At 42.4% G+C, this 26526-nt stretch overlaps 2 protein-coding genes across 2 annotated transcripts in view; one reads left to right on the forward strand and one right to left on the reverse strand.

Moving 5' to 3' along the window:
• The window catches only part of LOC306978914 (cytohesin-3-like), a 29492-nt gene extending 15315 nt beyond the window's left edge, over nucleotides 1-14177 (reverse strand). Inside the window, exons 1-4 of the mRNA XM_079577630.1 lie at nucleotides 13747-14177; nucleotides 1078-1160; nucleotides 810-874; nucleotides 132-198 (exon numbers count right to left, since the gene is read on the reverse strand). Of these exons, the coding sequence (XP_079433756.1) occupies nucleotides 132-198; nucleotides 810-874; nucleotides 1078-1160; nucleotides 13747-13765 (234 nt within the window). The 5' untranslated portion in view covers nucleotides 13766-14177. The remainder of the gene's footprint in view (nucleotides 1-131; nucleotides 199-809; nucleotides 875-1077; nucleotides 1161-13746) is intronic.
• Nucleotides 14178-23046: 8869 nt separating this feature from the next.
• LOC306978179 (ras-related C3 botulinum toxin substrate 1) lies at nucleotides 23047-26521 on the forward strand. Its single transcript, XM_079576689.1, has 6 exons — nucleotides 23047-23372; nucleotides 24226-24297; nucleotides 24374-24491; nucleotides 24805-24867; nucleotides 24968-25127; nucleotides 25210-26521. Exons 1-6 carry the CDS (start codon nucleotides 23338-23340, stop codon nucleotides 25338-25340), a joined length of 579 nt encoding a protein of 192 aa, XP_079432815.1. The 5' UTR covers nucleotides 23047-23337; the 3' UTR covers nucleotides 25341-26521.
• The last annotated feature ends 5 nt before the right edge of the window (nucleotides 26522-26526 follow it).

The following is a 26526-nucleotide window of genomic DNA, read 5'->3' on the forward strand; positions in this document are numbered from 1 at the left end:
TCAATCATGAAACCTTGTGTGATGATGGAGGAGCAATGTGTATATAAGAAGGACCGGGGCTTAGCGTGGCTTTGATACGGTATTTCTCACACACACTGGATGTTCTTGAGCGAATATGATAAAGCTTTTACCTTTTTGGGATCCATGTTGAATTTCTTTCTGCCCATCGCGATCTGTTTGTTTCGCTGCGACGTTTTGCTGGAACATATGAAATAGTTGCAAGCTTAGGATCTGATAATGTGTTTTATTTATAGCCGACAAAAACACCATCGTTAATACAGAAAAGAAGGACAAAAATGGTTATGACTGTAATGGCGGGTTTTGAAACTTTTTGCAAAATTAAATCACATAAAAATGATGAAGCTGGAATTGCACATCAGTGTTAAATCTATAATAGTTGCTATAAACATAAATTGCAATTCCCAGTCATGCATTGAGCCCTGTGTGAATCCTGCAAACCTATAGATTCATCAAATAAAAAAATAAATAGACGAAGAGTCAAATATGTGTAAAGATAGAGACGTACAGAAAAAAGCACAACCTATTGAATATTCCTCTCAGTGTGGAAAAAGAAATCTGCTTGTAAACATAACAAGCCTAACCTATGTTCGTACAGAGAAAGGCTAATGTGAATCTTAGTCAGCGCTAAAATCCACAAAGTATGCGCTGACAGTCGAGCTGCTACATGTATCAGCTGATGATGCAAGGTTTCTCAAGAAGTTATTCAGAGTTCACCATAAAATAGCCTACTGAACGGTAATGGTTTTAGAGCACTGGCTGTTGTGGAAGAAGTAATATGGATGCCTTACCTCTCTCCTACACATGTCAGCTGCTCGATCTCTGTCATCACTTCAGCGATCTCAAACTTCAGCCTCTGATGAATAAAAAAAAAAAAAAAAGTTTTCTCAGTTAATGTTGATTGCACTTCCGCAGCAACACCACGCACCGAGCACCGAAATGTGCCAGAGAACTGCGGCGCTAAACTTGGAGTTATTTGCATAATTTCCACATGCAAATCACAGATACAACAGTAAAAGGAACAAAAGTGCAGCAATAAAAACATGTTAGCCAGATCACCTCAATGTCGTCCAGCAGTTCTCTCTTCCTTCGCCGGATGCTGGACAGCTCATCTCTCTCCTCTAAGGACAAGTCTTCGGGAACTGCAACAAACAATGGACAAAGACGCCTTAAAAGCCGCACTGTGGAGCATTCCAGGTGATGTGCTGCTATGTCACATCAGCAACTAAACAGTAAAACTCAAAGCATAAACAAACATCCTCCATACGCTCAGTTAGACACAGGCTATTTTCTGGAAGAGGGGCTACAGTATTTATCCCTTCTTCAAAGAGCAGCGGCATTTCCGTGGAGGCGCTTATTTTATTGAGTGAAATGTTTATGTGGTGTGGCTCTAAGAAAACTAGAATTTCACTCCAGTTCCCTGACTATGAAAAAAGAAGAAATAAGCAACTTCATGTCTTTTTCAGCTTACACTAGCTTGGCGCGACAGCAAGTAGTTAACTCATGAGCCGACATCTTTAATTAACTGAAGAAGTCAAGTAGGATGCAAACTGAGGAATTAATATTACACTTGAAAGTGCTTTGCCCCTCGCCTCCTTCCTCATTAGCCCTGGGGGGAGATCTATTAATAAAAACGATCCTGATTAAGCGTTCTTTCATTAAATGCGCATTTGGTAATTGGACACAGCCTACAACCCTTCCCTGTTAGCGGGAAACAGCTCGGGGGAGGAGAGCTGTGACGGGATGCTCGTGCTTTGCAGTCAATCTCTATCTTCATCTCGAATTATTTTTCTATTTAAAATGCGCAGCTTAGCACACACGCACACACACACACACACACACACACACACACACACACACACACACACACACACGCTTTTCTGACTTTGACTGAAATAGCTGACAATGGGACAATGGGGAAATCGACTTTGAACGGGTTAGAAATCTTTCAAAGGATGTAACGTAGTTTAGTATAGAGTTTGGGAAATTCCACTGTCACCATGGAGATCCGCCATCTTTGCAGCTGTTAGCATACATTTTCCCTGGACTAATATTATACTGCTAAAAACAGTATAGAGTTCGGGAATGTGACGTCATATCGCTAAGCATTATGGGATTTTTATGAGATTTTAAAAGTTAAAATACTGGAGTTATTGTTCACATTAAAACACTTGGACACCACAGTGTGCTAGATGTATTTACCAGCAGTAACTCAGCAGCTAACGGAGTTGTTCCAAGGCTTTTTTTGCCACTTTTTATGCTGTTTTTAGCTAATGTTAGTCAATGGAAATGTATACTAACAGCTGCAAAGATGGCGGATCTCCATGGTAACTGCGGACTTTCCCAAACTCTATAAAAAGTGGAGAAAAAAGCCGTGAAACAACCCTGCTAGCTGTTGAACTACAACTGGTAAATACTGTACATCCAATACACGTAAAATCTCCATTAGTTTATTATTGCTGCCAATCCCATGATGCTTAGCGGTATGACATCACATTCTCGAACTCTATTAGGAAACGTATTGTTAAAACACCCGACACAGACAGATATTTCAAAAGTATAAGCCAAATTGTGAAAAAGACAGGCATAAACGGACTAAAATACTGTGAATCAGTATGAACAAGCTAGTTAGCGCAATAAAGTTTCACAGCCGCCGGCATCTCTCTCATTTGGTTTGTTTTCCATGTTTTGTCCTACATTTTATGAAAGATGCTGTGTCTACAGTTAGCTTTACGCCCTGAGGAGATATGAATCCTTGAGTAGCTCGGACGGAGAGGCAACTATGGCGAGGAAATTGAATTTGCGTAGCATTGCATGGTGTTAAAATGGTCAAAGTGGAGCGACAGGGGAAGCAGCTGTAGGTCAGTGTGTTCAACTAAGGCAAATTAAATCATGTTACTAAATAAATTATGAGTACACCGTGGTACAAAGTCACTTTTGCCATTCTCTCCTGACATTTAAAAGCCTGGGTGAGTAGGGCAAATTGGATGTTTTAAAAGGAATTAGATTTCTTCATGTCCCATTACATGTATTGATTTATTTGACTGTGATAGGAAATGTGTGTGTTAGTGGTTCATGGGCACTATCTAAGCATTGCCCTACGATAAAATCACCTTAATACTACTTTTTATCTTTGCCTAAATTTAGAATTGGACACTGCAGAGGAGTCGTGTGGCAGCTTGGGCCCCATCCTAATTTGCATACAGCCGTAAACATTTTTATTCAGACGTTATCGGTATAGATTTTCTGTCCAGACTTATTACCTCGAGTGACCTTTTTGTCTTTCACATTTCCGTTTATCTTCGTGCGGCCATTTTGGAATGCATCTGTGCGCATAAAGGCCAATAATGTCATGGGCATTTGCGATTTTCAATATTCTGCATCACGTCACAATGATAATAAACACAGAGGACCAAGCAATCGTAGCCCGCAGCAGTGCATTAGCTAATGGAGTGACTGGATGATTACTATCTAGATTCATTAAGCGAACGATACGCCCTTAATAACATCCTAATGTTGCTAATGGTCGGCCTTTGCAATTATACACAAATGCATAGCTTCTGTTATCAAATCTAGTTTCGCATCTGCAAAAACAGGAGTATCAGATCACTTTATGGACATAATCTAGTTTAGGCGCAGAGGAGGTTCTCCATTTACATTATTAGCACACAGTCCATAGTGACCTTCTGAGACTCCTTCAAAAAAGGAGGAAAGAAAACCAAACCTCAATGACAAAAGGGCTTTAGGCATTGATTCTAAAGTAAATACCTGCCATATAAGTAGATGTCCTGAGTAAAATAGCCTGTGTAGCTTTTAAAAGGTTTGGCCCTCATCCTGAAGTTAGAAAATACTGACAGCATTGGTTGAAATTTAAGCTAATTCTAAAACTTGATCCCAAGAACTGGAAATCCTACTCAATCCAATGTAAGAATATCTCCTCTGCATAAAGCTGCTCAAGTTGATCGGGTGCAAGGGGTTTATGGGACATGGGGGTAAAAGTCATTTTCCCCCTGAAAACAAATCCTTCAAAATCTACTTTTAGGACTAAATCCCCCCGCTGCTCCTCACACCCAAAACTAACAACTGTCCCCGGGCCACCCACCGCAAACCCCGGCTTTAACCGTGCTCCCGTTAATGCTGCCACACTTTACGGGCTACGGACACACTCCAGCCAGGCCAAAGAAAACCTTCATTTTACGACACTTTGTATGTTTACTTTACACATGAATGTAGCAGCCGACACAGCAAAAAGGAAATTCCAGGTATTGAAAAAAAAAAAAAAAAAAAAAAAAACCCTGATCCAAAGACTTCCCAATGGCCGCATTCATGGGAAACTGGCGAGGTGCTTATAGTTGGCTGGGCTTTAAAATCTCACGCTCACTTAATGCTGGCAGGGCTCCAGGTTTTAACCCGCTCCGCTGTGTGCGCGTGTGTGTGTGCGGCGGGGGATTTGTGCAGCAGCGACTTTAACCACTGTAATGTCTTTTCAAAGTGGATGAGCTTTAAAAAAAGATAACCCTGTTACCCCGGGTGGCCCCATGCAGCGACATATGCAGTGTAAGAAAGCTAGAACAGAGGGGGAAAAAGTTTGCTTAATCTACAAAGCCGTCGTCCCCAATCCTAAAGTATACGTGTTTTGAGTCGGACGCACTGATAGACTGACGCGCACAAAGACAGCTGCTGCTAATCCTACATCCTAATATGCTGCTGCGGAAGTACAACACCGTGCGCTGATGGAGATGTTCGTTGTTATCAGCTTTTAACCTACTTCTCCTCCGTTACAGGCAGCACTATGGTCCTTTATGCTAAGACTTTAAGTTAAGGCATGATGAGATTGTTAGCGGCAGGATGCAAGAGTGAGGATAAGAGAGCAAAGGTGGAGTCTGCGTCCATGTGCAAAACCTAGAATGAAATGTGTCAAACAAAAGCATTGATTTAGGGTCAGTCTAATAAATTACTGCGGTGAACTCCTGCTTTAAACAACTACTTTCCTTTGTCTGGAGGTTAAGTGATGAAATGTCAATGAGAAAATCAATAGATCACTTTACAAAATTGGTTAACCCTGTTTAATTTGTCTACTGAAGGTGACCATTGACTAAGTCCATCTGTGACATGGTAATGTTATGGTAAAAAAAAAAGTTTACTACCTTCATCAGGCCCAAAGTGCTTTAAAGCAAGTAACCAGTCACCCATTCATTCATACACTAGTGTGCACATACACTGGAGGCAAGGTGGGTAAGGTGTCTTGCCCAAACCCCCGACCTTCCGATCATGAGACGACCTGCTCTACCAACTGCGCCACCGTTCCTGACAACCTGAATTTGAAATTGAATCACAATCTTCTTAAGTCAAAACTTCACAGAAAGGTCTGGACTCTGTGGCGGCCAATCCATGTGTGAAAATGGTGTCTCCTGCTCCCTTGAACCACTCTTTCACAATGTGGGACCAATTAACCCTGGCATTGTCATCTTGGAATATACCCACGCCATCAGGAAAGAAGAAATCCATTGATTTGATTGATTGAACCTGGGCATTCAGGATGTTCAGATAGTTAGCTAGTCTCATTCTTACACATAGAGTTACTGAACTAGACCTGACCACCTGCAGCGACCCCAGATCAGAACAGTTAGATACATCAGTGTATGTTTTCATTGCACCCATTGGCACAAAATAGGCATTCCTGAGATTATATGATTAACTCAAAATTCAATAAATATGACATATTCTAGAGCAAGTGCTTAACATCAGCCCTGTCATCTGTAAATGTAATCCCCAGCTTAGCAGAAATTGTAGATTTAGTTAAAGTATAACGTGACTAAATCGCACGTGGCGCTAGCTGCAAAACTATGAGTGCATTATAGACTAAATTATTAAAATCACACAAATGGCTGAAACAAGCGCAGAAAAATGCAAGTGGTGCATGTCTAAACATCCATATGACAGTAAAATGGTTCATTACTCCGCACTCAAGCCTGCAGTTCTCAGTAATAATTTAGCTGTAGCCCCGTTGCGTGAGAGGAGAGAGATTTGGGGTATAGTGGATCCAGCTCTGTAGTTGCAGAGGGAGGATCTGGGGCTCGGGGTGCTGATTGCTCTGTTAATCTGCAGTTTTCGGGTAGGCGCCTCCCGCTGAGATGCATTTGTGGGGCTTGGGGGTTTTGCATAGGAGGTGGTCTCTGTGTACAGTGTCCGCCTTATATCACACATCTGTTGGGCATCACAGCTATGTCAATATTTGACTCCATGGTGGATCTAAACGGGGCTTCCTCTTTTGCCATATGCTAGCGGCCAAGCGTAGGGTATTATCTGGCGCTGTGATGCGACAGAGCAGGAATCAGGCAGGACGAGGGGCTTCTCAGAAATGAACGGCCGCTTTGCATGGAGCACTTGGACGCTATTATGTCAACATGGTCCACAATTTGACTACAATCAAGGTGTGGCTTTATTAGCTCAGATCCCAGATGGGAGTCTATAAAAACAATATGACAGGTGACATCAGACCATTATTTCCTGTCAGGAGTGTTGGAAGCGGCCTGCAGGCTTCATCCTGACTGACAGACGCATGAATGAAAGTAATACTGTTTGCCTTCTGATACCAACACGGCCACTGTTATTGCGACGGATATCTCGCTTGGGAGCAATTTCCGACTCAGGTACAGGTGCTCGAGCGCAAACACCACAAATGAGGAACTCGGAGGCGCTGACAGTCTGCAGACATCAGCAGGGAGACGGCATAAAGGATTGCCGGACAAAATGAGAGGCAGTGACTTCAAGCGCTTGTGGACAGACGGATTTGCTGTCTGCTTACAGTAGAGGCTCTGGTGTTTCGATGAGTGATCAGAAGCTAAGGCGCCACGTGTGAGTCTTTTGAGTAAATAGCCCTGGTTCTAGTCAGGAAAAAAAAAAAAGGAGAAACAGCAAGTGAAACACAACACGGGCCTGGACGTTTTATTATGGTGAGAACTAGATGTTAGCCGAGGTGGTTGTCCAATCCCATTCATCCAGAGGCCAAGAAACACAAAATTACCTCAGCTGCCTCACTGGTTTATAAACACCCTACTTCCTGTCTGCACGTTTCAAGAGCTGCTCCTTGCTTTTCCAGGTGTACATTACCAAAACGCACCCCTGGTTTTAATAGCCTCTGATTTCATTTGCCTCCCTTTTAGTGTCCCATCTGCTCTGTGTCCCGCGTTTTTAAGAGACTCCCTTCTCGACAGCTCCAGGCAATCATTCCACGCAAAAAAACACTGCTAACTCCATTTGCTACAAAACAGCGCCTATCGAGCGTTGTTTTCTCCCACAGATGCACACCAGCACACTGCCATGGTGATGGGAACGGGCCGGTAAGACTCCCCAGACTGTCTCTCTCTCTCTCCTGTAATCAGGTCCATATGCAGCCGCGTTCTTAACGTTACAAGCCTGATCCGCGCTCACGATGAGCTAACATTGTCTGTCTCGTGGAATAATACACGACATGTTTAATCTTCTAATGTTGTGCCACAAAAACCATAATCTTGGCAGGCAAAATGAATTCCCGCGCATGTTCCAAATCTCTCCTTAAGCTCTCTTAACCACACAGACAGCCAGCAGGGTCAAGTGGGTGAATTTGAACACATTTTCTGGAGTGTTTTGGTTAAAAGCTTCATCACACATTAAAGACACGTGTCGCAAAACAACAAATAAAGATGTACGGAAGATTTATAGTCCATATTCATGGCACCACCAGACTCAACACGGGCTTGTGTACTTTTTCAAGCTTTAACATCTGAGAGTAAACTGAAATGTGAACCGCAAAACTAATACAAGAATCACATGCAGAAACAGGTTTGACACATTTAAAACCCCATAATAACAGACTTTGTTCTGTGCAGACGACATAATATGACCTATATGGAGTTGCAACTACTGAAATCGCAATTTAGGCTGCGCAAATCTGGAAAATGATCATTCCGACAGGTATAGTGATTGCAATAAGATTTGCAATTCATGTTGTAAAATCCAGATCCAGTTATTTACAACTATGTTTGCTTATAGTTATTCAACATTTAGACCTCCATGGGAACGATAACATTTGAGAGAAGACTGAAAAATGAACTGGTAAACTAATACAAGGTGACGAGGATCTCATGCATTTCAGAACATGTTTGTAAAGGTCGAAACTACCGGTTGCTGGTGTTATGCATGAGAAATCCCAATGGAGACAAACCGATCATTGCTGTCCTCAGAGGAGATTATTAGCTGAATAATTGCAGCCTTTGTTATTTGCTAATGACGACCATTAAAACTGCAATTTCAGTTTGGTTGCAATTAATAACGGCCTGTTCACTGGCCTCTCTAAACAAGAGTCAGACAGCTGCAGTACATCAAGAACCAGGAAATACGACCATATTAGTCCAGTGCTCCTGGAGTCTTTTCATGGTTTAGCACCAAAGTACATCTCTGACATGTTACAGCCGTATGAACCATCTCGGACCCTAAGAACTTCAGGAAGGGGTCTCCAGGTGGTTCCCAGAGTCAGGACAAAACACGGTGAGGCTGCGTTTCAGTTTCATGCAGCTAAAATCTGGAACAGTCTTCACGAGGATGTGAGACAGGCCTCAACTCTGACAACGTTCAAATCCAGGCTGAAAACAGTTCTTTTTACCTGTGAATATGACACTGAAAGTCGGCACTCTGGCCTTTTACTGTAATTGATTATTTTTTATGTTGATGTTTTATTGATTTTATCTTTTCTTGTAATTTTATGCAACTGTGAAGCATTTTGCATTGCCTTATGTATGAATTGTGCTCGACAAATGAACTTGCCTTGCCTAATTGCGCAGCTCTACAGCAGCCATTAATCCTGTAGGACTGGGTATCAACAAAACACACCTCATTGTTTAAAACAGTGTGTGCGACCCTGTCCGTGTAATTTATTGAAGATCATTTAGTTTGTGTCACCATTAGGGAGATGTCATGCTAAGGGCAAACCAAAGGGCAACCTGTCAAAGGTTATAGCCTTGGGCCAACTAGGGCAATAAAAATGCGGCTTTGTAGCTGAATGAGTATTTTATTGTTGTCTGGTCAGGTTTCAGCCTTCCGTGCCAGATAGGATTGGTCAAGGTAAGTTAAGCATGTGCTTGTCGGAGGTTGGGATATTGTTGTTAGCTTTGGCAAATACTGTTCACAAAAACGAACACATTTTATTAATCAAATGTTGTACTGTAAATGAAAAGTTTAGATGCGTCCATGTTTGGATATGGTTAGCAAATACTAAATGTGTGCAATGCAAGAAGCCATTTTCAACATAGCCTATACATCCTGTTAAGGGCTTTGTGAAATGTCTTTTGTCGTAGTTGTAGCCTACCTCTGGTCCTGTCAATGCAAAGAGAACGCTTGGATTTGGTGTCTGAGAGAGTGGAATGAAGCATGTAGCATCAACATGGCTAGTAGTAACGGATATATCCTTACTTATAGTGACAAACCCGGTGATAGTGAATGGGCTTTATAGAAAGGGGCGCTCTAAGGATTCTTTTTCAAGTGCAATCAACACAATTAAAATTGCAAAAATATAGGATAAATAGCAATAACATAACAAAGGAGCTCTAAACACATACGACTACAGCATTAGGCCGACAGATGTGGAAGCTCAGCACCGCCGAGTCATTCAGCACCAACCACTTAACTCCCCGAGCTCGCCCCGAGTGACTGCGATGTCCACCCACACAACAATTCCACCGCCACAACAAAGACCACATTCTAATCACTCTTAACTTCCTCCTTTACGGTGACAAAAACCAAGAAATTACACATGCGCCAGCCTTCAGGTTTTCCAAAAACGCCACCTCAGCTCGGGTTTCGTGCCTCCCAGTGTTGAAAGGTGATATCAAATAATTGCACAACAATTAGGTGCCTATATTGGAGGAGGGTAATTACCAACTGGCTTTGAACATATTGTGTTCAAAAGGCGAATATGTGGAGAAAAGGCGGTATTCATGGCACACAATAAGGTTAGGCAGACAAAAAAAAACTGACTTGAGTTTGACTAGCGTTTCCCACAGTCGCACCAAGACTGAGGCGATGATTGGCAGCGATAGAAAGTCAGTGAAGGCATTCTGACATCGGAAACACTTTGAACTAATTTTACTTTCACCCAATTTGCGGTGCGATGAGGGACTGCCCCCATATAGTCCCTCCTGTGAACTACTGTAAATCTGAACCTTGCAACTCGTAGAGCTCACCTACGCCATGCCAGTGTGTGGGGGATGTTTTCATTTTGATCACACTCACAACAGGAGGAAGTAACAGAGGCGGTGAGGTTTGTGTGATGAATTTGAAATGTTCAGGAATATGTGGAAGTGTGCTACTGCTTTGGCCTAATTCGCTGTCTAGGGGTGTCTCGTTTTGTAGAATCTAAATGGAAGAATGGGTGACGGCAAACGGCAAACGATGTGGGTGAAGTGCGTTGCCCGAGGACACGAGACAGACATCTGGGTGCAAAAGGAGGGAAGGGTAATGGATGAAGTTGTGATTCAGTCGCCTGGAGGCCCCATAGTCTTGTCCCTGAAGGCAGCACACGGAAAAGATTGTGTGATGATGCACTTAGCAAAGTTTCAAACCAGTCACAGTTGCTGGACACTCAACATTGTCCTGCTACAGCTGCCTCATTTTACATCAATGTGTTTCTTGTAATCGATGCAAGTTGGCCATGTGCCTTATGTGTTTTTGCATCATGCATTCTTGTTTGTTCAATTCAAATGAGACCAAGGACAGTTTCCCAGCATTGATGTTTCCCATGCTATATAAAGAACTTCAACTACTAAACACATGTACAGCTCTTGCATCTGATTGAATAATGATAACTGTTCCCGTATTCTGGCATAGACTTTTCCACTCAATTTCAACAGACCTGACTCAGTATACATTAACTAGTAATAGCATCACACAGAACACAAGAAAAGACACAGTGTCTTTGCGGCCGCCATCCAGACGTCCCATGAAGCGCTCACTGCTGCTGTGTTCTTTCCACTTCTCCGTCCAGCTATAGAAAGCCGCTAAAAATAGACATGACTAACACAAACACTTAGCATTTCACGCCTGTTGCTGATTTTGTGCCATTTTCTGAGGTCGGGCTGTGTCTGCTCTCTGGCATGTGAGCGGCGCAGGGACGCAGGGACGCGCGCCAGCTCCGATTAGGTGACGCCACAAACACAATTTAATGAATGCCGTGCCACAGCCGCGCGACAACGGAGTTAACGGCTGGATTCAGAGGTGTAGCTGGGAATTAATGGCCCCTGTTGCAGTAAGGTTATTCCCGGACCTGTGCACATTTCCGCTATTCTGCAGTGTACAGAGTGTAAGTGGGGTTGGCATGGGAGCATTTTTACATATACTCAGTTGTTCACACTTACTTGACGGTTAAATTTAGACCAGAGTTTGCACTTTTCCAGGGGATGTACTGTATGTCAGCAAAAATCGACAGAAGGGGTCTCAATCTCTGCCTCAGAAATTTAACAAAGCCAACACCGACACCAGGAACAAGACTAAATTAGACATGAGATTGTTTGACTATTGAAGTCACAACATTTCATTTTAGGGAAGCAGATTTATATTTGTATAGCTGTCCTGGGGCAGACTGATGGAAACGCTGCTGCAAATCTGCCCCATCGGCCACTCCAATCCCAGCATCAGTGGTTAGCCCTCGTGCTTCACAACTACAAGGTCCCAGGTTCGATCCTTGGGCCATCTGGCCCAAGGATCGAACTACCACCACTAAAGAAATGTACAAAAACTGAAGCCTCCAACCAGGCAATTCTGAGCATTAGCCTGGAGACGGGTCCCCGGGCGCCTGCCTACACCAGCTGCTCCTACAGGTCGCCTCAGTGGCATTGAAGGATGGGTCAAATGCAGAGCACGAATTTCCCTACGGGGATCAATAAAGTATAACTTAACCTTAACTTGAATCCTACACCCCAGTCTTGCACAATGCCAGTGTTCACCAGCCGGAGCAGGATTTGACCTGGTCAATCCTCTAACCACTCAGCCCCTGTAACTCCACTGTAGTTTTTAAGTTTGGAAGGGATTTCCCTAGTTCTAACCATTACAGTACAACGTTGCCACAACAAATATTTGTCAGCGGCATTTACAGTCATACAATGTAATACAGGAATCTGCGCTGTTCGAGTTAGTGCACTGACACACATCTAATCCCTGCTACGACCAAACAATACGCTCTCAATGTGCGCTGAGCCAGTGCGTACAAGACTATTACATTTTCTACATGCGTGGCCACATTACACGCACTTGTAGCACCACAGCACACTTTAGAGCTACACTGTACATCTTGTCTCCAAATGCGATGAAGAGCAATGAGGTGAATGATCGCTTTTACCCCGTTTACATCTGCTCCCCTGGGTTGTGCTACCCTGACTTTCAGCTGCTGTACACGAAGGACTTAGCCGTGTGGAGATGTGCCTTATCAAGGTGTGCTTGTGCTGAGTATGTTAAGTGAGGTGTCAGATGCAAGTGGAGCGTCAGCGAGCAATCAGACTGCACACAATCATATGAGCATTTATGGTAAGTTATTTTAATCATTCACACAGCGCGGTGTTATAAGCACTTAACTACTGATAGGTGTTTTCCTTTTGTATCACAGATGGCTCTCCTCTGTGTTCTCTTTCCTGTCACATGGCAGTGTCCTGCCAGCGACCCGACCTCCTGACTGTGCAACCACTGAATGTGTGAAAGCCCCCATTGCTCTAACAGGCTATGTGATTCATCTCATAACAGAACCATGCAGATATTATAATAGGAAATATGGCTTCCGCAGAAAGTATGACAACATGACCACAACTACTTGCACTGGGGAAAAGTGCACCGGCGTGTACATAGGCCAAACCACACCAAAACTTTCATGATATCCAGGCTTTTTTTGTGCAAAGATTGGCACTTAAGTTCTAAGGAAGTCAGAAGGGGAAGTTGAGGTGAGGGTCTCCTTCGCTTCACTGATCAACCGCAGTTTAACCGACAAACTGTTATCAGATGGCCACTTGTTGTTTACACTATAGCGGCTTCAAGGCTTAGGCTGCAGGACGGTTTGCATTATCAGTTCTTACAGGCTTACAGCAAATATGTTTCAGGACCACCATAAACGACAGATACAGCATTCAGCAGCTGGCATGCGGGGACTCTAATCCCACTCGGACATGCATCTGCACACACTGGGCTTCATCTGCTCGATGCACGGCACCAAGTCTTTAACACCACTAACCTACATCATCAGTTTGATCTCAGTTCCTAGTCTTGTTATAGACACGGAACTGTGCATCATATGGTGTAAAGAATATACAGTATAGAGTTCCTGTTTCTGTGAAAAGGGGGTAATAACCAGCAGGTAGACAGTTATCTTATCCATCTGACCAACTGTGGAACCTTCAAAGAGCTCACTGAGATAGGATCAACAACTTTGGAGTCAGACAGCAAGGCAATACACTGGTGATATTAAGTGCCAGTGAAATGGGTTGCAATAAAGCAGAATACATAGTGGTATGATGGAGTGATTATTCTCTGGAATAGCTTTTCAAGGCTCCTGCACAAGATATTGATACCTCCAGTTCCTGACTGACTCACTCACACAGCCATCAGTTCCCCCCATCCATCCACCCATCCTCCTGCTGCTCACTGCCAGGATTACACACAAGTCCCCAATACAGAAGGAGCCAGCGCGTGTGAGTGTCCAAACAGCCTTACCGTGATTGTCTTCGTCCATTTTGACTTTGGCAGTGACAGAAAGATCCCAACAGAAGACAGCGTCCGCTCGATTCCACGCTCCCCCGGCGCTTTTGACGCGAGGTGTTGGGATGATTTTCCTCCCCTCGACACCCGGCGCACAAGCTTGACAGGACGCGCTCAAGAGGAGCGGCGGCGCATGTCAACGTCAGAATAAAGGAGATGAAAATTACAGGGTGATTATAATGAGGTGCTGAAGGTGAAGATGTGCCTGAGGTGAGTGCGAGACAGGACGGGATCTTGACTGTTCTCCTCTCTGCTCCATCCTTCGCCGCTCCGTCTGCCTTCAACGCTGGCTACACTGCAACCCGAGGCGACGTCAGCAAGCCCCGCCCACAACACAACATCCCCCACAAAACCACGCACAAAACACCTACACACACACGAGCGCGCCCATAGCGGCTGATCCCGGGGCTATTGACCATTAATTAACCCCTGTGTTTGAAATTAAGTGTTGCCAAGGGAGCCTGCTGTGCCCAGGTAAGTTTAGTTAGTGATTAGGACGCACCAGTCTCTTTTTTCTCTTGTAGTGGGAAAAAAATGTGTTGCAATGTGGGTGCAGTCGTATCTTAAAGGAGAAAAAGATCTTTCTGTGCTGTAAATCTATTTATAAAGCCGTATAATCATCATATAGTATAGCAGTCCTTGTTGTTCCATCAATGTTTATTTATAAAGCACTTTTCTTGTAACAAAGTGCTTGATCATGTTGTTTTTGTTGGTAGTTGTATTGTCCCCCAAAAGCAAGTAGCCAGGGTGTGTTGTGATACTTCTGAAAGAGGAAGTGTGCTTTTGTGGCTTTTAAAGATGGCTCACTGTGAGATACAGAGATAAACCACACAAGACTTAACGTTTTAATATTGCAGCCTTTTTGCATTAAAGGGACTATACGGAAATTTAAAAAATGTTAAAATTATGTATTTTCCTCCCCCTACATATTCCAGCCATGTCCTAATGTGTAGAATGAGCCCAGACCTGTTCACCACAACGGCCTCTAAAACCCTGCACTCGAAAAGGTGTCCGAATTGCAGTCATGCACGAGCTTAATATAGAAGGTGCAGCTACACGTATGACCTGAGGTGGCAGCAGTGAGCATAAAATTGCCAACTTGCATCTAGCCCCTGTAAAGGAACAGGCCACCATTTTTACTTACTGAGATATGTCCCTGCCTGAGCTTAGACAAGTTGATGCGTACCTGTCTGGTCTTTGTGCGTGCACTCAGTCACGCAAAGCGACTAAAGATGTTGTTAGCATTTAGCCTCTCCCAGTATATTCCTATTGCTCCAAACGGGGGTGAAGTTAGAAGTGACAAAGCTCTTCCACAGACAAGCACAAAAAACAAAAACAGGTACATATCAACTTGTCTAAACTCAGGTAAGAACATATTTGAGTATGTAACAACGGTGGCCTGTTCCTTTAAAACATTTTCATTTATATCCATCCCTTTAATAAGACTGAACTTGCTGCTTGGCCGAAAAAACGGTGGTATAATTCACACCCTTAAAAATCTTTGTTGTTGGTTGTTATTGTCCGACAGCAGTGCAGCGACTTGGGGCCAGTCTCCTGGGTTTGGCCCATTGTGCATGTTTTGGGTGATGGAAGAATGTAACAGACACAGGACCAGGAGAAGACACTGGAATGGGAGTAAATACTAGATTTTTGTTTTGTTTTAATGAATGGCTGTTACATCAATGGTATTTCCCAATTTTAAAGTCATTTCAAGAAAAATTCTAAATAATGATGTGTACAACGATGACAGCCAGATTAATCATGTCCATTTCGTTTTCCTTATTCAATCCTAAGAATCTTTCACATCTACCTCATATCCGTTACCGCGGCGATCATGAAATGATGCTATGTTCGAGAATCGCTCTTAAAATAAACAAGCTCAGGCCATGTCTTGTCCCTGCCCTCGGTGATTCACAGTCGCTTATTTGCTTGACGGGAATCCACAGGCTCCAGCCCACTGACCCACTGCAGGATCCAGCATGCGGCCCAGTTCAGGAAGGGAGGCAGAGAAAGGGCCCGTTTGGTCAGCCCTACGGGGGGACAATGGAAAGTTAGTGGAAGTGGAAGTGATGTAAGCTAATCTTCCTCCTCCACCCTCTGTGCGTTATGTCACGGTTACCTTTTAGGACATTATGAACCCTTTGCTGAAGTCACATCCAACAATTGGCCCAATGACATGGAGGAGGGTGGGTGCCATTTGTTTTTGTGAAAAGGGATGACAAGGTGAAGGTGGTGGCTGGGATGGTGGGGTTCATCTTTATCTTACCATGGAAGATATTAAAGCAAAGTTACAAAGAAAATCACACTCAATACAATTAAAAAACTGACTTTGCTTTGGGAGTATTTGATCAATAATCTGTTGCTTGCGTTTTAGGTAATGCAGGGTCTAATGCTAAACTCTTCCTGACCTCTGCGATCAGAGACTGAAACAACATGTCTGTGTTTGCGCCGTCATGCCTAGTCGCCATTCTCTTTCCTTTTCTTCACTCAATATCTTAGTGATTTACTCCCGTTGTTTCATATTCGCATTCACACACTGTGCCAGGACAGACGCTAAACCAATAAGCTCTAATATTCTTGATATATGGGTTGATCCGGTGTCATCAAACACTCCCATCTAATGCTGTAGTCATATGATGTACAGACGCCCTATAAAGGGTTTTTATAGATCTCGAACTTTGTGCTTTGAACTGAATCCTAAATTAAAACTTTATGGCCTAACCTTCCCCTTTTAAGCTCTGGGCCTAAACAAATCCTGACTCCGCAGAAATGATAGTTTCATTTGTCTTTTACTTTAGTTCTACAGTTGTGAAGATGACAGTGAATTAGTTTGGGGCGATACTGCACAATATGTGAAGATTATTGTTACTGCAAAAAAAAATATATATAACAAGAAGTCACTGAAGTCTTTGATTTGACTGATATTGACAATGCATGGTCCTGATTTAGGTCCTTGATGGCGGGAAACGAAAATTGCTTTCTGGGATTTTTTTGATTTTTGATTTTACAGAGTTGATTACACATCAAAATATATAAATCCCACTTAAACAATATTATATTTAAGAAAATGTGTGATAATAGTCTTGGACAGAATTGACTCTGCAAAGCGAGAATCACCCCGCGCTGTAGTGACTTTCAGAACTTTTACAAACTGGAGCGAAAGATGTTTTTCTTAGGAGTTTCCGTATCAGCTGCAGACCAGAACAGGAAGGGGGCTCCATTTCCACTTTCATTCAAAAGAACCAAGCAGGGTGGAGTCCAGAAAGGGCCCCATAATTGAATTGAATTATTTGCCTCCATCGGACAAAAATACTTAATTTGTCAGGAGAATACAATGACCCCACTGTGCGCAACATTTGGAACTAGTCAGTCTTGTAATGTCAGTGTGGGAAATCAAGAAACGTTTCCTTAGTCATTACAGCGGCAAATATTTTGTTATGGGGCTTTGCGATTATACAGTATCTATGGTCAGTCTCAAATATTGACATGGAGCAGAACAAAGGAAATGTCTGATTGCCCTCATGTGCTTCAAAAGTTAGAGGGCGCTCTCGGGTATCTTATATCTTTGGATATAAACCAACAATCTTCTCAGTGACTGGCTTCAGAATTGAAAACTAAAATGTATGCAAAAATTGAGATCAGTAACTATAAATGATCTGATTATTAAAGAAGGAGTTTCATCATGGTTCATAAAACTGTGCATAGTTCTCCATCAAAAGGCGAGATTATTATACTTTCATGGCCCGGGTCGATATTTGACCAGGAGCAGAGGGAAGCGAATGCCATCTTCAATCAAAGCTCCCCATGTGCAGGGCCAAGGAGACCCTGAGCTCTGCTGAGTGGCCAGGGGCACACAGAGAGGAGTGGACACGCTCATGTTCCTCAATCTGATTACAGCTGCAGCCCAGTACGGACAAGTATCCCTCCCCTGATACAAGAACCAGGCTGGGCTTTGGAGGATTTGCAGATGTTACGATGCAATGGGGTGGAGGTAGACTTTACTCTGGATTTTAGGAAGCCTTTATCTGTATTGGAATATTGTACAGGTTCATAGATCGCACGAGCTGCTATATGACAACACCTTCTTATACAGTTACAGTCTTGGCCCCCATCAACTGCCATTTCCCCATATGTGAGTTTTTCTCACTAGTCGCTAAAACAAAATTAGTGATAACAAGGTCGATTTTAATGCCTGTCCTTCAACTATTGCAGCATCTCTCAGGGACATAGTTACAAAAAATGTGTTATTGGCGAGATTCGTTAATGTTTGGTCAGAGGGCAGAAGGCTTACTGAATGTGCCTCTTCCTACTTCTTCTTCTTCTTCTTCTTCTTCTTCTTCTTCTTCTTCTTCTCCTCCCCTTTCTTCTTCTCCTCCACTTCCTCCTCCTTCTTCTTCTTCCTCCTTCTCCTTCTCCTCTTTCCTATTCTTCTTCTCCTCCACTTCCTTCTCCTTCTTCTTCTCCTTCTTCTTCTTCCCCTCCTTCCTATTCTTCTTCTCCTTCTTCTCTTCTCTTCCTCCTTCTTCTCCTCCTCCCTATTCTTCTTCTCTTCCACTTCCTCTTCCCCTCCTTCTTGTTCTCCTTCCCCCTCCTATTCTTCTTCTCCTCCTTCTTCTCTTCCCTCTTCTTCTCTTCCTTCTCCCTCCTTTTCTTCTCCTTCTTCTCTTTTCTATTGGTCTAAATGAAGTTTCTCAGCTGGCCTTGTGAGTCATTGTGTTTTCAACATGGGCCTTTCGCTATAGCGTCGAGCCATCAGTTTCAAATAATGTAAAGACACTAGACACTTTACCTACCTTGCCCCCAGCATCTTTCTACCCTGGTTTATGAATGCGTGTGAAGTATTGATGTATAAATAAATCACTATATAAATTTACAAAATAACAAAACTGTTCTATTTTTGAAGGATCAAAAGTCCTCAATTTTTTGACAGTGACAGAAAAATGAAAACATAATGTGACTGAATGAATGAGTACGCCCCAGTGCAGCCAAACAGAACTGTGCACAGGTCCCCCTACGAACAAAAGACTAAACAACTTGTCACCCTTGCTCCCCAAATGAGGTAACCGTCTCAATAGGCTACATTCTTGGAGATACAAACAGTGGTGAGAATACTTTTACTTCTCTAAAAATAAACACGTGGCAGCTGAAATTGAAGAGGCCCCACAGCGCAACATGTGGCGATTGTGATCAGTCCCACACACATTCTTGTTCATCTAAACACATGTGTTACTGATGTGACACGTTTCCTCTCTCACAGTGACGGAGAGGGTGAACCACAATGGTGAGGGGCGGAAAGGCAACTGTTGAGAAAGACTTGCAAGAAGGAGGACAACGGAAACGCTGAAATACGGCAGTGACTGTGACTGTGACGGTGACGGTCTGGTCAAATCTACAGCAAACACAACTGGACTGAAGCCATTGGACAATACAGAAAGATAAATGATTATTAATGCTCAGAACAAGTAAAAAATAAAGCACTAATAGGTGATTTGTTTTGAGCACGTCATTCACCTAAGGCATATTTGTACATTAGCTCTCACCATGGTATTATATTACTGCCATAAGAAGTGTTTTCAGTTGTCCACGAGTTCACGGTGGAGAAAGCTTGACCTCTGAGGGGAGGAGGATTAAGGTGAGACACTGCAGGTGAATAGGGAAAAAATGTATATTTACAGATATCAATTTGAAACTTTTGCTGTCGATCACTGGCATAAATGTGAGAAAAAAATACATGGCAAGTTTTCTGTCATTTTATCTTTTCATATAAGAACAAGGTGTTTCATGCCTAAAAATGCCCCAAATTTCCCATCTTTTCGGCAACGAAATCTGAATAATGGATAGAGCTACATTCAAATGTATGGTTTCATTTTGTTGATGAATGAGTTGCCAAGACTTTTTCAGAGGGGATTTTGTATTTCTTGTTTAGTTTTAAAATAAGCTGTTTTTTAATGGAAAAATTGTAAAAATGTGATTTTTGCCTTATTTTTTGACATTCAAAATTCAATAAATGGGGATTATAGGGATTAAATAATACAAAATCCCTCTGAAAAAATCTTCCAAATATTGTTCAGTCCAAGGCTGGAAAATTTGAAGTCTTTAGGTCCTAGTGTCGCCACAATGACAAAATGTATTTTGACAATGAAAATGTGTTTTGAGAAAAAGGCCCTTGAAATTGCATTGTCCCATAAAAGTCTATGGGCAAACTTTGAATCAGCGCAATATTTAAACATGTTATTGTGAAGATTAGGCATATTTTCTGTTTCCAGGTGAAAGCTTATATGTTCAGAGACCAATTTGGCCCAAAACCTGACAATTGAAAAAATGTTGTTTTGCCTGTAGTGTGTCCCCTTAAGTCCAGTTAACAACTTTTTGAAAACCTTTACTCTAATAACAGCTGAACTTAGTGTTGATGATGATTTTACAGTGGAAACTCGTGCTACTGCATTTCTATGATTAAAGCAACAGTATTGTTATTGCAGCAATAGATTTAACACATTTATAAACAAAACTAATACTAACTTTATAGGTCTGTTTGTGTGTAAAGTAATGAGGGCATCCTTTACCACTGAATGTATACAAAGGCAGTTCACCTTTCTTATGAAGAACAATAAGCAGCTTGGGATAAAGACTTGTTGTTTTTGGCATTATTTCATGAACTAAAAGAGAGATGGGTCTTTATGGGTGGGTATTATGTGATGCAGCTGTGGCCTTGGTTTGCTGTTATCTTTCAATATTATCAAATCAAAACTGACATTTGCCTCGCGCCACTCCGATCCCACGAAAATCCATCACACGTCACGGTTTGAGCGGGTGAATCATTCATATCTGCAGGAGTTATCTCCGGGATCTTATTACTCTTCCAGCTGTAATCATAAGGGACAAGATTGAAATGGAAAAAATACACTATTTTGCTTCACTTACATCTTTTCTAGTTATTAATAATTAACTAAACACTATTGGGGGAGGGCACAATATCCTTTGCAAACTATAATGTCCTTTCTCTATGGAGTTTTATTCTGTATTCTTTCCCTAAAATGTAATCCATGCACTGATTTTTTTATAAATCGCAATTGCAACTACTGATATACAATAATAGACACATGTAATAGATATAATAATTGAATAATACTATTTTGAACAGCACACAGGTGGGCTGTAAATGCCACACATCATCACTACACAGAAGAGTTCAAGGCCATTTGAGGTTCCACTTCCCAACTGTCAATCAAACTCTTATGCAAATGAGTGTGAAGTGACAGGGTCATTACATCTGGATGATTACTTAGAGGGCTAATGGTGAAGCATAATGAGCACGTAAAATGACTTTCTAAATCGCCATATGATGCATTTTTGGACTGAAAGGCAAAAATGAAGGGAAGAATACACTATAATCCTAATTGGATTTCTGCATAGCTCAACAAACGGATACAAATACTGGCTTTCCTCTCAACTCACTTGTTTCCACGATGATAAAAGACATGCCACATTCAGATGCACAAAAAGCATAATCTGTTTTCTCAGTTGGATATGCTGGGATCCCTGCAGCGTGCCACAATAATCCCCCAGTGCAAATGGCATGGCAGTTTATCCATCATTAACTTCCGCTGCTTTTGTCACTCTCAGGGGTGATAGAAGTTACAATGGTGGAAGAAATACTTAATTCTTTACTGAAGTAAAAGTACAGATACAGAAACAATACATTTCCTCAAAAGAATTATCAGATTAAAATTCTGCTTGAGAAATGTATAAAAGTGTCCCCTTTTAGATCACGCAGCATGAAGTATTACACAGATTTGTAGAACTATTGAAAGAGTTGGATATACTTATCAAACCAGGTCTAAATCAGGCCTAAACCAGCCCAAACTACAGCATGTCTATGAACCAGCTTAGAGTCTGATTGAGCTGCTGGTGTTTTCCTATTTTATAGTGAAGTTCCTGATCTTAATGACTTAACTGCAGCTTTAGATTCACCGTCTGACGTCACAAAGAGGTCCCTGTGAAAATTCATATTTAAACCACTATTTTTTTCCTATTTTAGTCCAGTTAAAAAAACAAGTGAGGTAGAAAGCAAGATAAATAAAGTTGTAATAGCTTTGTGGAAATGAAATAAAATGAAGTATTACTTTTTTGGGGGTAAAATGTTTATTTTACTCTGGTGTAAAACTTTGGTTAGAACTACACTTTTGATTGACCATAAATAGGGTTTTACACTGCATGGTTCTCTACCAGAAAAAGGTGGCTTCCCCTCTCCCGGTCGGTGGAGAGTCCTCGCCTCAAGTGGAGGAGTTCAAGTATGGATGGAGCGGGAGATCGATAGACGGATCGGTGCAGCGTCAGCAGTGATGCGGTAGCTGTATCGGACTCTTGTGATGAAGAGGGGGCTGAGAGGGGGGGCAAAACTCTCGATTTACCAATCGATCTACGTTATACCCTCAACTTACCAGTCATGAGATCTGGGTAACGAAAGGACAAGATCGCGGATACAGAGTTAGCTCAGTTACCCGGGAGGAGCTCGGAGTAGAGTCGCTGCTCCTTCCTGTCAAAAGGAGCCAGCTGAGGTGGCTGTCCGGATGCCTCCTGGTCGCATCCCTCGGGAAGTGTTCCAGGCATGTCCTATAGGGAGGAGGCCTCGTGAAAGACCCGGGACACACTGGAGGGACTATGTCTCTGTAGCCTGGTGTCACCTCGGGGTCCCCCAGAACAGCTGGAGGAGGTCTGCGTGGATCGGATCGTGGATAAAGCGGAAGAAAGTGGATCATGGATGGACTGCGTTAAGGCCCGTGCTCGGCCGTCGTGTTGGTATGCGTTGAAATACTGCCCTCTAGAGTATGTATATGGGATTACAAACTCACAACAGTTCCAAAAGTTGTAAAGCGGTGATGACGAGACTCTGGTAATAATCAATCAACCTTCATTTCATACTCAAAGAAGGTTCATGAAAGAACATTTAAATGTGACAAACAGACGAAGTAGTTTTGTAATACGCTGTGCACATATCAATATGACTGCCCAGGAGGGAGAGTTTAATAATGCACTTTTAATTTTAAATGCATTTAAAATATGATAAGTGCCTTTTCTATACTTTTATACTTAAGTCAGGGCAACCGCGTACCTACTTGGTGCTGCTAACAGTCGCGCGTGTTTGCCTGGCCTCTCGTGAACTGTGGATACAAGATTCTTGTTGTAGTTCAGAGGGTGGCCACAGGGGGGCGGTTTTCCTCTGCACCGCTTGGACCGGATATGACTTGCACTGTTCTCTGCTGCAGCCTTTACTGTGGGCGTTTTTCCTCAATCTTGACTCCTCAATTTTTGGGTGTTGCCCCTCTGATTTACAAGTTTTGAAGTTTCATTTAAGCTTCTCAGAAGAACTACTGGCAAACACAGCACTTTCTGCGAGAGGTATAACCAAAATATCTCGAAAACATCGAGGCGTCTGAACTTTGTTCACGCTGTACTTTTGAGGCGAGGAGCGGTCTCTTTAGCCGCCTTTAGCTAACTGTGGCTAATTGAGGAAAGCTGCGATAAAGCCGACGAAAGAGCCGTCCAATGCAGGCCATCAAGTGTGTGGTTGTGGGGGACGGGTAAGTTGGGATGTTTTCTACTTCTTTGATCACTTAAATGTAAAACTTGACCACATATGTTGACTTTTATGGGTAACACACTTTCTAAACGCTGACCCAGTTAGCAACAGTTGGCTAGCAGCTAACTAGTCTCCGATAATATGCCAACATGCCGACAGCTGTTGTTGTGCCTACTTTTCAGTCCAGCTGGGTCACACAGATTTATCGACCTGCCCTGGGTGTTGTGAGGCTGGAAAGGCCACAGGATGTCAATTTACAGACTTAACTCGGGCATTCTGTCGGCACTCGCACATATATTTGAGCATTTTCTAACTAATGATCTACCACGATAAACCTTCAGCGGAGCCTCAACGACTCAGCCGACCGGTCTGCGGTGTAACGAGCTCATGGGCTACATGTTATTTAACATGACGTCTAATCCTTTAGTATGAATCTATAGGCGCTCAAGATGTAATTTAACACTAAGGATTAGGTGCCACAGTCGGACTGTGTAAAACGACGTCGGGACAAAAGCGGTAGAAATGTATAAAGTGAAGTGCTATTACTGCTTTGAAGTAATACTAATATTGCATTGAAATAATACTGCGCTCAGAATAGAGTCATGCAGAGCTACCAGGAAACACTTCACAGCTGTGAGTGACTCAACAATACATTGTAAACACGGAGAAACGCCTAACAAATGATTATAGTGACATGTTTGTTTCTGCTGCGGCTGACATTGTGGTGGACATAACAAAGGCTTAATTGATGATAAGCCTTTGCCGACCTGTTGAGCAATGATGAGGAAATATAAAATAACACTAAACGACTTGAAGGAATTGCTCTGTAATCTGATGGTTTGTGCTTATTCCAGTGCTGTGGGTAAGACATGTCTACTCATCAGCTACACGACCAATGCCTTCCCCGGAGAGTACATCCCCACAGTGTAAGGACGACAAATGTGTGATGTAATGATATGGGGTGACGGACAGAAATTGAATTGCCATACTTTTTACCAACAGCTTTGACAACTACTCTGCCAATGTGATGGTGGATGGCAAACCAGTGAATCTTGGCCTTTGGGATACAGCTGGACAGGAGGACTACGACAGGCTTAGGCCACTGTCATACCCACAAACGGTAAGCACATGCGTAATAATGTACGGGCCATGCTATCAGAAGCACTCCCGGTTTGACCCAATGGAGATATTTGCTGCGTTAATACTCTGCAGTGTAGTGACTTGTATCCACAGTACCTCTACAATGTCTGGAAGTGAATAACATCTCTTGTTAGTCTCTTTTGTCTGCAACACAATATGGACTCTGTGCGCTAAGAGTGGGACTCACTCAGGGTTTTACTGGCAGACTTACTGTTACTTACGGCTCACGTTTAAGTCAGACAAAGTAGTGTGTGTATGTTCACTGCAATAAATATATAATGTTTTCTCCTCAGGATGTGTTCCTGATTTGCTTTTCAGTCGTCAGTCCTGCCTCTTTTGAAAACGTCCGTGCCAAGGTGAGATTCAGAGTTCTTTTGTTCTGGGCACAAAATAGTGTTTCAATGATTGCGAATCTGGGTCTAATATTGTGTTTTTTGTTTCTTTTTTTTCTCTCAGTGGTATCCTGAGGTCAGACACCACTGCCCAAACACACCCATCATTCTGGTGGGTACCAAGCTGGATCTGAGAGATGACAAGGATACACTTGATAAGCTAAAGGAGAAGAAACTCATCCCAATCACCTATCCCCAGGGCTTGGCTATGGCTAAAGAAATAAGTTCGTACAAACACTGCACATGTTTATTTGCTTGTGTTAAATGGAATGGCTTGACTAATCTGTACTTTGATCTGCCTTCCAGCTGCAGTAAAGTACCTTGAGTGCTCAGCTTTGACCCAGCGTGGCCTTAAGACGGTGTTTGATGAAGCCATCAGGGCGGTCCTCTGCCCTGCACCCGTGAAGAAGAAGAGGAGAAAGTGCCTTCTATTGTAAAGGAGAACTGCAGGGAGTATACTGTTCAGTTGCAGTCAGAACTTGCCTATTAAGAGGAAAGAAATTTGCTCCCACTGTTTCAGTTCACACTTGGTGTCCTTGCTTACATAGAAGTAGATAACACTTCATCTGAAAGAACTCGACAGATATGAGCAACATTCAGGGATTGTTTTTGTCAGTCCAGTTCTTTCAGACAATTGTAAAAACGTGACTTTACATAAGGCTTGGCGAAAAATTATGGTGTGAGAATTGATTTGAGGTTTATGCAGGAAAAAGAGGGAGATTATAACTGAAGATTTGTCTTTTCTTCTATTAATGTCAGAAAAGCTACAAATTATTTTAAATTACTTGTAAATTGACTTACTAAGGTAATCCTTCAATGTACTTAAATGTCCATGACACTAAGCAACTCCTGCTGCCTTGAACACATTTTACTAATGTTTTTTTTGTTTTTGTTTTTTTCTTTTTTCATCAAGAAACTATAATTTCTCCTTTTTGGTCATCAGTCTCTAATCTATGGCTGATGATTTGTTTACATTCTCACCTGACTAGACTGATGTACTGCCAAAACTCAGTCAATGGTCTCCACACTGTAGTAACCCATGGAAACACTAATGTGTTGTAGTTTTAATCAACCGTCATCAAGTGAGTTTAACCATTTGTAAAAAATGTGTATTCATAAATTGCTAATAACAAGTGTTGTAGCCACTGCTTTGATTATGGCCATTATTATTTCTGTGCCCATTGTCATGTTATTCTACTGTATGTTCAGAGAACTGACACATTGTAAAAGTGCGGCAGATTTGTCATCTCTTATGTTTTTGTATGCCGGTTCATTTTAATCTTGGAGCTTGTGTAGAAAGCATTTTAAATCATCACATGTTGCTGATTTATAACCCATGTTATCCTGACCCCATCTATTACTGTATTCTTCAAGTCTGTGAGCCATTTGTATTAGCACCCAAATGTTTTAACTCCATGTGCGATACAACTTCTGCAGTCCAGATTGATGAAACGTTTTGAGAGGAGCAATGATCAAAGTACGGGGCTACGCTGGGGAGCTGCTGTACGTCATCCAAATTCATTTAACAGTGTTTCACTCTCTGATTTTCTCTCGCTACATGTGGTTTTATTTTCACATAGTATAATGCAGAAATTTCTTTTTAAATAAATAAAGTCTTCAAAA

Source organism: Gobius niger, assembly GCF_951799975.1.
Source record: "Gobius niger genome assembly, chromosome: 19".
NCBI lineage: Eukaryota > Metazoa > Chordata > Actinopteri > Gobiiformes > Gobiidae > Gobius > Gobius niger.